This window comes from Fulmarus glacialis, unplaced genomic scaffold, assembly GCF_000690835.1.
Source record: "Fulmarus glacialis isolate BGI_N327 unplaced genomic scaffold, ASM69083v1 scaffold16270, whole genome shotgun sequence".
In the NCBI taxonomy this organism is placed as follows: Eukaryota; Metazoa; Chordata; class Aves; order Procellariiformes; family Procellariidae; genus Fulmarus; species Fulmarus glacialis.
The window spans coordinates 9,781-19,949 of record NW_009189867.1 but is presented as its reverse complement, the minus strand read 5'-3'; the positions used below and the strand labels follow the sequence as shown (position 1 = coordinate 19,949).

General features: G+C 34.9%; 1 protein-coding gene across 1 annotated transcript; it reads right to left on the bottom strand.

Moving 5' to 3' along the window:
- Positions 1-691: 691 nt before the first annotated feature.
- On the bottom strand, positions 692-9,147 carry FAM196B (family with sequence similarity 196, member B). Its single transcript, XM_009583754.1, has 3 exons — positions 7,841-9,147; positions 4,571-4,645; positions 692-878 (listed from the first exon to the last, which is right to left on the bottom strand). Exons 1-3 carry the CDS (start codon positions 9,145-9,147, stop codon positions 692-694), a joined length of 1,569 nt encoding a protein of 522 aa, XP_009582049.1.
- Between the last annotated feature and the right edge of the window lie 1,022 nt (positions 9,148-10,169).

Below are 10,169 nucleotides of genomic sequence, written 5' to 3'. Positions count from 1 at the left end.
AATTACCGACATACTCTCTTGTTTTATGATTCTATGATTCTTTTCAGAGAAGTCTATTAAATGGCTGAAACTTCTAAATGGTTGCTTTTTAAATTGAACCAATGAAAGGACAGAGTAAAACTTATCCTGAAATTCTTTTTTTTTTTTTTTGTTAAATAGTAGATGACAGCATCAAAAATATTTCAGTGGGCATGTGAAATAATTGTAATTGTCTCCTTTGAGGAGAGATTTGTTTGAACGGCATAGATTCCCTAGAATTTGTTCTTGATTATGTGGTTTGGTTAAAGATCAATGAAGTTCTTTCCTTTTAGTCCATGTTGCTTTATAAGTATGAAATGAAGACTGTGTGACACTGTTAGCTTTGTCTACCATTGTTTTTTAAAGTAGAGATTTAAACTTTGTTATTTTTGGAAAGTTGAAAAAAAAAGTCTTTACAAAGCATAGGAAAGTGTCCTTGGAAAAAATGAGAAGGCTTCCCTTTGAAAGAAACAATTTCTTTTTGAAAATAGTATCTTCATGCACCTTTATTCAGTGAGATGATTTAAGTAAATTCAATTTTTTTGATTTTTTAGATACTCTAATTAAACATTCTTTAGCTTTGTGATTTCGTAATAGCACATTTTCAGGTGTGTGCTTTCAAACCTCTTTCTGTTCTAGTGTCTTTTGAAATGTAAAAGAATTCATAAAGAAGTCAAATCCACCAGAAGCATTTTCTTTTCACCTTTTTTGTTTTTCTTCTTAACTCCTTTTTCTCGGGAGCTGGATGATCAGATGGTAGCTTCTGAGGTGAAGCTGAAGCTGGATTTTGCTCTGCATGATCCAGCATTTTCAAAATCTGATGAAATCTTCCTTCTTGTTGTCTGAAGTCATATTCTACACTATGGAAAAATGAAGAGATTTACACTGAGAAATTCTCTCTTTAAAAACCATGTGGAAAGGATGCTTACTTCATTAGAATAATTTGGCATTATTTAATATTAGAGCCTGGTTAAAACACAAGACTGTATAGGTTGCTGCTTTGAAAATAAGTTCATCTCTTAATCTTTCCTGAGGAAAACCTTTTTCTTTATATGAGTTAAGAACTCCACCATTGTGCCCAAAAAAATGGGACAAAAATTAAGGGAGAAAAAATGAAGATGTACTAGGATGACATTTAAATGCATTTTATTCAATGGTCAGATTTTGATACTGTAATCTAACTCAGTCGGCATGAATTCAAAACCCTCACGTGCTTAACTTTGGTAAATGTAAATGTCTCCCACTAGGAGACCTGCTGGGACCAAAAATATATGAAATTAAGCAAATATGTAAGTCTTTGTAAGTGGTATTAATTAACAGGAAAGTAGAATGTAACTCATTTTCTTCATTGAAACCCATAATTGTTATTGATGTCAAATGAGAGCCAAGATCTTAATTAGGTAAGAGCAGATATGTCCACAGAAATAAATGTGAGGTTCAAAAGAATCGATGTGGACAGTGATTAAGCAGCCTGATGCAACTGGTATAGTTAAACAAAACTAAAAAGAAACAAAAACAAACAAAGAAAAAAAAGATGCAGTGTTGTATGGTTTTTCTTTATTTCAACCATCTTTTCTGGGCAGGAGAGTGGGAGTTGTATCATCTATGTCTGCTGTGGAGGTTTTAGCAGGCAGAAGGGGGAGCAGAAAGGAGCTGGCTGTGTTTTCCATAATGCAAGCTCTTTGGAAGGAAAAAGGCATCATCAGAAGGATGTTGGGATGTCACATTAAGGCCCTGAACCTGATTTGGGCACTGAGTAGAAGAAATCTGTAAAATTAGTAAATATGCATATTTTTAAACACTATTAATTGTAAATATTTGTGTGTATATAGAAATCCATAAACATTGTTGAATAATATGTTAAAATTAACTAGGAGCTTGTTTCCCTTATAATTAATATGTTTTGAGTTTTTTAATGAAATAAAATAACTCAGCTGGCAAAAAGAAAGCAATAGGATTATTCTAATTTAGAAGAACTGGAGAGGGATCTCTGGACAGGGAGCAATACATAATAAATATAAAAGAAGTAGAAGAAAGTGATAAAAATGAGAAATTTGATCAGTGTCTCTTCAATTTTATCAGCTTATTGCTAAAACTGCAACTTAAGTCACAGATCACAAGTGCCGGAGAATGAAATGTTCAGTTTATAGCATACGTAACGATAGCAGCTGCTCATGTTCGTTTTTCTCCCTTTCTTCAAAATTTCTAATTTAATGTTGGAGAAATCATCTCTAGAGGCAAGGGGTCAATTCAGTCTTCATCTAATACTGTCCCTTATATGCTGAGATAACTGTTTTCGGTTGCTACTTGCATTTGTTTATTATAATACTACAAGCATATTTGTCTTACAGGATCTAGATTGAAAGTTCCAAGTCATCTCACACAACCCTGCTGGATAGTTAATAAAGCTAAACTTACAGCCACTATATACCTGGTCACTGTTAGACGGAAAAGCTCTTTATTACTTTACCAATCAGTGTAATCCACACTTGGATTGATATGAGATTAGTGTATTGTTTGACTCAGGGACTGCTTAAAATGTGCATGATAAAGATGGTTCAGTGACACTAACCCAACACTCTGCTTGTACAGTGTTTGAATCACTCATGAGTTAAGTTCTTTAAGAGCAGGAAAATGGGGAGCAAGATGAAACACTTGATTCTATAATTAATGACAACAGTGATGCTTCATTAGTGGAAAAAAATACTTGCATGGATCTTTTAGGCTACATAAAACACAGGAATTGCATGGGTTTGTCTAGAGCAAAAACTGATAACAATTACTTCTTTCAGAGTGTTGTCTAATGATTATGTTATGAACTTCAAATACTAGTTACTTAGAATGCTTTTTTCATAACCCCGTCTTGTGGAACATCTCTGTAAAGTGAAAACTATTATGTTTCCTTGCTGTCTCCTGTTTTGTCTCTTAAAACTAGAAACTTCTTAGAGGAATTGTGTTCTCTTGTATGTATTCTACTAATCATTGCACTGTAAGCCTCCAGACACCATTATCATTATAAACTACGTAGTAAATCAAAAAGGCACATCAATATTTTGTTACTTCCTCCATTCTTTCCTACAGATGTTTGTGCTTGTTGCTCGGGATTTTTCCTGTATTGAAACTGTGTAAACTAAAAATGAGGGTAAGCATCATCGTTTATTCTTCTGAAGAGAGAAGGCATCCTGCGGTAAAGGGTAGTTTGTACATAAATTCTAGAGAGTGACCTCTGTTCCTGTATAGTCGAATAAAAATGCACAGAGATAGTTTGTTCAGAGACAATGACCAAGTAAAGGAAATCTGTTTTGTCCTAGATCTTCCTTTTTATACAGATTCAGTCTATGTTCTTGGATAAGTCATGTAACTTCCTGGAGTATCCAGTGGACTGTGGAGAAGACCAACAACTTTGTCTCAGAGGAGTTGTGGTGTTTAATTTGTCACATGTCAATTACTTTGAGATTTCATTAGCAGAGGTTTAGGACATCAGTACTCAACTTCATTATATCCATAAAAAAATTTAAAGTGATAGTGCTTACAAACTGGCGAAGCATGTAAATGTAAGCATGTTTAAATATCTAAAAACTCTGGAATACTAATACCTATGAATATCTTTGAAGGGATAAAAAATTTCTAGGTGTTTCAAATCAACTTCTCCTTAATTTTGCAGTGTAATGTCTAACTTCAGTACCTGATCTTCACAATATGTGACTGGCAAGTTCATTTCCAGTGAGCTTTTTTAAAAAAATAAACTTTAAAACAGTACAGCACATCAGAAATGTGATATGTATAGCAAGGAAAACGAGCATGCGGTTTAAGTAATTAAATCAGCTGCAAAGTCCTTTAAGTGTCCCTTATAAAAAAGGAATGTGAAAAGACAGGATTAAACTAGCAGTATTATAATTTCTGCACTATCTTTGGTCTGAATACATATTCTCTACCTCTCCAAATGAGACCTAAGGTATCGATGTAAATGTTGACCATGCATTCATTCATGCTTCCTCTTCATTCTCTTAAGTCTGCAGTATATGGCAGTGCTGGAAAGGATCTAAAATGGCAAAGTGTGAGCTCCATCTCTGATTATGCTGCTTTTGTGCAATATGTTACTTACTATCCTGTGAAGAGCATCAAATAACTGAAGGTGGTGTTTTCTGCCTCATAACTGGGGTTGCAGAGATTAGATAATGTGATAAATTGGTGGAAGCCCTATAAAATCCCTTGCTGAGTGGACAAGCTACGTGTGCAGTATGATCAAGACTTTGTACCTGCTAGCTTTTTGGTTAATGGCTGGCAAGCTGAAGACTCTTACAGTGTGTTTGTATTAGTGGGAAATTTCTATTTGAATTCTCAGAAGTACAGTACCTTTTTCAGATAACTCCAATATTAATTTTTTTCTACTTGGGAAAACAAACAAGCAACCTCACACATACCACTTGGTCTTTTGTTAAAAACTGGATTAATAATAATTGAGACCTTTTACAGCTGTGAACAAAACATCGTATTGTACATCTGTGAGAGATATACAGACAATACAAAATTGTGTGAAAGAGTGAAGTACCTGTAAATGATACATGCGGTGTTCTGACAGGTGCTGCAGTTGTTGAGGTCTTGACCAGTGTGATAGAAGTTACGCCTGTAATAGACAGTAGTTTATGTAATGTGTGTTTATAGATAAGTTAACAGATCTCTGAATCTTTCATGAATAAAAGTAATTCTGTTCACCACTTCTATTATCCTTACTAAAAATTCTGGTGTCAAATTCTAAATTAAAAGGTTGCTTTAAAAAACCAAACCCTAAGTTGATTTATGTTTTTGTCTTGCATCTTTCCCACCTCATGTTGTTAAGGTTGTTGGGTTTTGGTTCTGATGTGAATACTTGTTATGAAAACACTTAGATGTGCGACTGCTTCTTATAAACTCGCTGTAAAGTATTTGAATATCCATGATATTGGTGAATCAATCTGATCTCTACCCTTATGCTTTCCATTCTTTCCCCTTTTCATGTTTCCTCATTTAAATATAAACAAGTCAGATTTTTACTGCTGATAGTATACAGATTTGGAGTGTTGAGAAAACAAGAAAAGTTACTTTCATACTTAACACCAACTAGAGTTAAATTATTTTTATGATCGAGAGATCTGCATTAGAAACAGTTTGAGGTTGGTGGCTCATTACGTCTGAAGGATGCATAACATTTATATTTAATGAGTTTTATTTGAATTAGAGGAGTTCAGTTTGTACCAAAATAACTTTCTGATTGCTTTTGGAATTAAGGTGGAGGTTCTTCACATGTGGTGTTGTGCTACTTCCACAAGTACTTGGAATGTTCAGTTTTACTGCTAGATGATTCTGGCAAGATGGATTGAAGCTTATCATTGAATCTCAGTGTGAAACTTCATGATATTTGGCAAAATTTTTGGTTTTGACCGTGTGGTAACCGAACAGAAATAGACTGTAAATATTGCTGAATAATCTGACTGTGCTTCACTGCAAGTTACTCTTTGTAATGGTCAGATTTGCAAACATAATTGAAACTTGTCCACTCTGTCATACATAACTACATGCAGGGGAGAAGGAGTGGGTATTTTTTCTGTAATTTCCTAAAGAACCATAGTTGAGTGGTTGTTCTATGAAATATAGACAAGTGATTGCTTAAGCTTGACACATACTCCCTTTCCCCCTTTGCCTCAGATCTTGCTTCTAAACTGAACACTTGGGCTTCGGTGTTTTATAAATGTTTTATAAATGTTTTTGCATTTTTGTTATCAGTATGTCTACGTGGATTTTGTCTGTTGTGTCTAGGCTATTACAAAGTTCATGCTAGAAAATTGTATGGGCTTTTTGGATAGAGAAGAATGACTAAGAACAACCCTCTGACAGAGGATAGTTGGGGCTGAATTATATGGGAAAAATGTTACATGGAATAAAAATTTATGCAGGCACAGTGGAAACTAACAGAAGTATTTTCGTGCTAACAGCCAGATGGACATTACTGGTTAATGCTTCCAGATAAAAAAAGGTAATCTGTACAGAGTGAAGTTACCTGTTAACTTGATTTATATTATTTTAATTTTTTAAATGAGTGTGAATTTGTATTTGGAGTGTGAGTTGGAGAATTATTCATCAGAAATGCAAGAAGGTAATTTCAGTTCCCAGATAAAATACTTTGAGAAAGAAAGAATATTTCAAAATAGATTTATCTTTCTTCAGAAATTGTAAGAAAATTGGGGTGTATAAAACTGTGGCTTCAGTTAGTTATATCCTGACAGTTTTTGCAGAGCCACACAAACCTTTTCTGTCCTCGTGGGAACAAGTGCAAAGATCTGGTCTGGACTCACATGAGCATGTTCTGTGCTATTTCTCCGCAATTGAACCTACACAAAAATCTCAGTGCAGCCTTCTTTTTGCAGAGTTTGTGGAAATGTGGAAGATTATCAGATTTATTCCTTAGTTGTAGTCAGTAAATAGTATTGATACACATGATCTGATTTTTAAATTAAGGATGCAGTTTTACACACAAACCAGTTGCGCATAAATGATTATTCTAGATGCCTAGGCTAGCTGTGCTAAATACAAAAGTAAATGTATGATAACATAGACTTCGTGTTGTTTTATCTTTAAAAAAATAAAGTAAAATGAAACCTTTATTCTCTTGATACTTTGAAAGATTTATTTGTGGGTTTTTTGAAGACAAAAATTATTTGCTGGATATACTACGTTATCATAAACCAGAACTTTAAAATGTATCCTAGATGCATTTACTGTAAGTCGGAGCTGCTGTTAATGGTTTGAAAAGCATTATTAGGATATTCTAAAACCTGTTTTGAGCATAGAAATATTTAAAATTCTATTTTAACCTTGTCCTACAAAGGTATCCAGCCTTTAGACATTAGTTGCATTTATAGTATTATTATTATTTATAATACATAAATGAGTTGCATAAATAAGTTACATAAGTAATACTTGCAGCCTTGGCTAATAGTCACTACGAAAGCATACTAAAAATAAATATAGGTCATGCATTCTTATGATAGTGCAGAAAGCTGTCATTCTAAAATTTGAGATTCTGAAGCGAGTTCTTGCTAACAATCTTCACATGCTGTATGTTCATACTTTCAATCCCTTTTAAGTACCTACCTCCACCTCGCATGAAATCTTCCTGACATATTGAAGCTCTTGAAGTTTACCTGGCATTGTGCCTTTTCCTATTCTTAAGGCATTCCCTTTAAGCAGCTATGTTGTTTGTGGTATCCTGAAATGTAACTAGCAATGTGGTCCCCAAATGTCTGCAGATGCTATGCTGTAGCCACTAATACTTTTGCTTAATTATGAAGGCAGTAATAATTTATTGAACAGAAGTTTTTAAGGTTGTTTTTTTTTCTGATATGAACTGTTTCAGCAATAGGACTGCTTTGGCACTAAATGCATATCTGACCTGGCTAGTGAGAGACAGTTGGCTTGCCATAGGTTTCTATTGTACTACATTAGTACATTAGACTGTTGGGTTTTGTTGTTCTACTGCATATGGATTTTAGCTAGATGGAGACTGCCAACTCTCAGGTGTCAGTGGCTTTGTATCTGACACCATAAATCTAAATAAAAAAGGGAGTTAATAAACTATGTTTCACACTGGGTTTAGTAAAGGCAGTGTCAGCTAAAGCTAAGCTATAAAGAGACTTGCTTCTCTGCTGAGGCCCAAATACCAGAAAAAGGGCATAAGATACCATTTTTGCAAACTCATCGCAGGAAAGATTTTTTCAAAAAAAAAAAGAATGCTAACATCTACTTTACACTTCTGATGAATTACTAATATTAAAATGCACCATACCCTTCACTGAGGGCTCTGGATTTTTCCAGGTCTTGGATTACATTCAAAAGGACTTTAATCTTCTCCTGGTTCAACTGCAAGGATTCCTCTACAGACTGCAGCCTGCCTTGTAGGGCACAGAGTTCACCATGTGCCAAATGAATTTGATTTATTTTGCTAATCTCTTTGTTCGTTTGTGGTTTTATTTCATTCCTTGGCAGATAAGACTTTATGTGAAATCCTTCTAAACAGCTGTTACACTGGGAAACATCTGACTGGGTAAAATTTTTCTTGATTTCAGTTTTACATGACCGAATAGATTTTGATCCATTACTGCTGGTCAGTGACATTATTGTGTGATCATCATTTGTTAATGTCACACAGCTGGAATCTGTTTTGTGCTCTGCTGCCTGTTGATAGTCTCTGAGGAAACAAGGAGATGAACTGTGATTTGATGGAGGTGATAATGGAGTAGTTTCCTTACTGCTTGCATCTTTGCTGGCTACACTTTTATCTGCTTCACAAGAGTCAGAATGAGGATTACGTTCACTGCAGTTAGTAGAATTGCTTAGGCAACGGTATGCTTTTTCAGAATTAGATGACAGCGTGCTGTTTTCATTATTTTCATTGCTATTTATGACAGTAGAAGAATGCAGTGAATTACTTAAATTCATGGTTGTGTCTGGTGCATCCATGGAAACATTGCTGACTTGTGGAAAACTCACATGTATGTATTCAGGCACCTGTGTAGAAACAGTTGTCTTCTCTGATACTGAGAAATCATCTGTGTGGATAGGTCCATTGCTCTGTGTTTTTGATAGTCTTTGACTTAACTGACGGTCCACCTCACTATTCCTAAATCCATCTTCCAAATTATTAGTTATTCTTAAGTAACAGAGATCTGAAGACATAATATCTTGTTCAGAAAGATTGCCATTTACTTGGATAGAATTTGCAGGCTCGGTTTGCATTTCTGCTAATGATTTGCTTACTGTAAGCTGCTTCTTTTTAAAAACTGGGAGGTGTTTCCTGAGGCTAGGAGATGTTTGTATGGCAATATTCTGAAGCCCCTTCTGAGACCTTGGAAAAGATGGAGATTGATGTGGCAAAAAACTGTGATCCCTAAATATTTCTGGTTTTCCAGTCATGACTGCTATATCTTGGGCAGGATTAGTATCCAGTTCTGTCTTTGAGTTCACACCATCATCCTTGAATCGAACTTGCTGAGATTTGGTCCTGCGATGGTGTGGCTGTCTCATAAAATCAGCTGAATCCAAGCTGTTCCTTTTCAATAGCACTGGGCGCATTTTCATGTTTTGCTGGGCCATTGAATCACAATTTAAAGTCTGTAAGTAACGTGTTTCTTTGCGACCCATTTCATTTGTCATTTGAACTGTGTATTAAGATTGTTCCTAAGATGCAAATGAATACCTTATTCCTGAAGAAGCTAAGCTTTTCATTCTTGTTGTTATTATGTATACTTTTAGCTGACATGCTCTCTTTAGGGATGCTCTTTCAAATTTAATTGTTGATTAGACCAAACACTAAGGTAAAGAAATTGCATATCAAATTTAAGGAAAGATTTCTTCTAGCTAGGGAATGCAGAAATCCTCGTGTTCTGAAGCTAACATGATCTTTGTATTACAAAATTGCAACAGGCCGTTATGCTTAGAGTTAACTAATTTAAAGGTAAGGTTGAGTCTGTGGCTTTCCTGATGGCTCTTTTTTGACAGTCAGCTCTCCATTAGTGATCCAGCTTTTTTTATGATGGACCAGTCACATAAGTTTTATTTGCATGTTGTCTAAACAACAAGCGTAGTAACTTCTGGGGGCATTTTCATTTCTGATGCATAGTTTTACTGATGGAATATATCCATTAATACCAAACTGAATTGCTTTCTTTAGATAGAGTTTTTCTTCTTCAGCCATCTTTTTAATGTTGCAAATGAAACTAATCTTCCTAAACAGTTAAGCAAAATGTAAGCACTTCTGACCAGGCAAAAATACAGCATCCAGTGGGTTTCAGTGAGAGAAGTTACTGATGTGTAGTTGTTAATTCAGTTCATGCAAATACAAGGCCAATCATATCCAAGGGACTATTTCATTTGGGGAAGTTCTGTAAATACTTTGGCATCAGAAGAGTGGTCCAGACGGAATAACCAGCAAATGCAGAATAACAAGAAATGTTTCCTGAAAATAAAAAGACAACAGTTGTCGATTAACTGCCAAGCACTCTAATTTTCTTCTGCTCTCTCCTAACAACTTCCTATCTCCAGTGGTTTTGTAACTTTGGCAGTGAGATATTTGTATAGAAACTGAAAAATGTTTTATAATTTTGAAGTGCCTGAAG

Bases quoted from the DNA above. Each gene is read 5' to 3' on its own strand.
- FAM196B (XM_009583754.1), bottom strand. From the start codon at position 9,147: ATGGCCCAGCAAAACATGAAAATGCGCCCAGTGCTATTGAAAAGGAAC. The intron at 4,646-7,840 runs GTATGGTGCATT...TGTCTATTACAG, and splicing joins TCCAGAGCCCTCAGTGAAGG to GCGTAACTTCTATCACACTG. The intron at 879-4,570 runs GTACTTCACTCT...ATTTTTCCATAG, and splicing joins ACCGCATGTATCATTTACAG to TGTAGAATATGACTTCAGAC.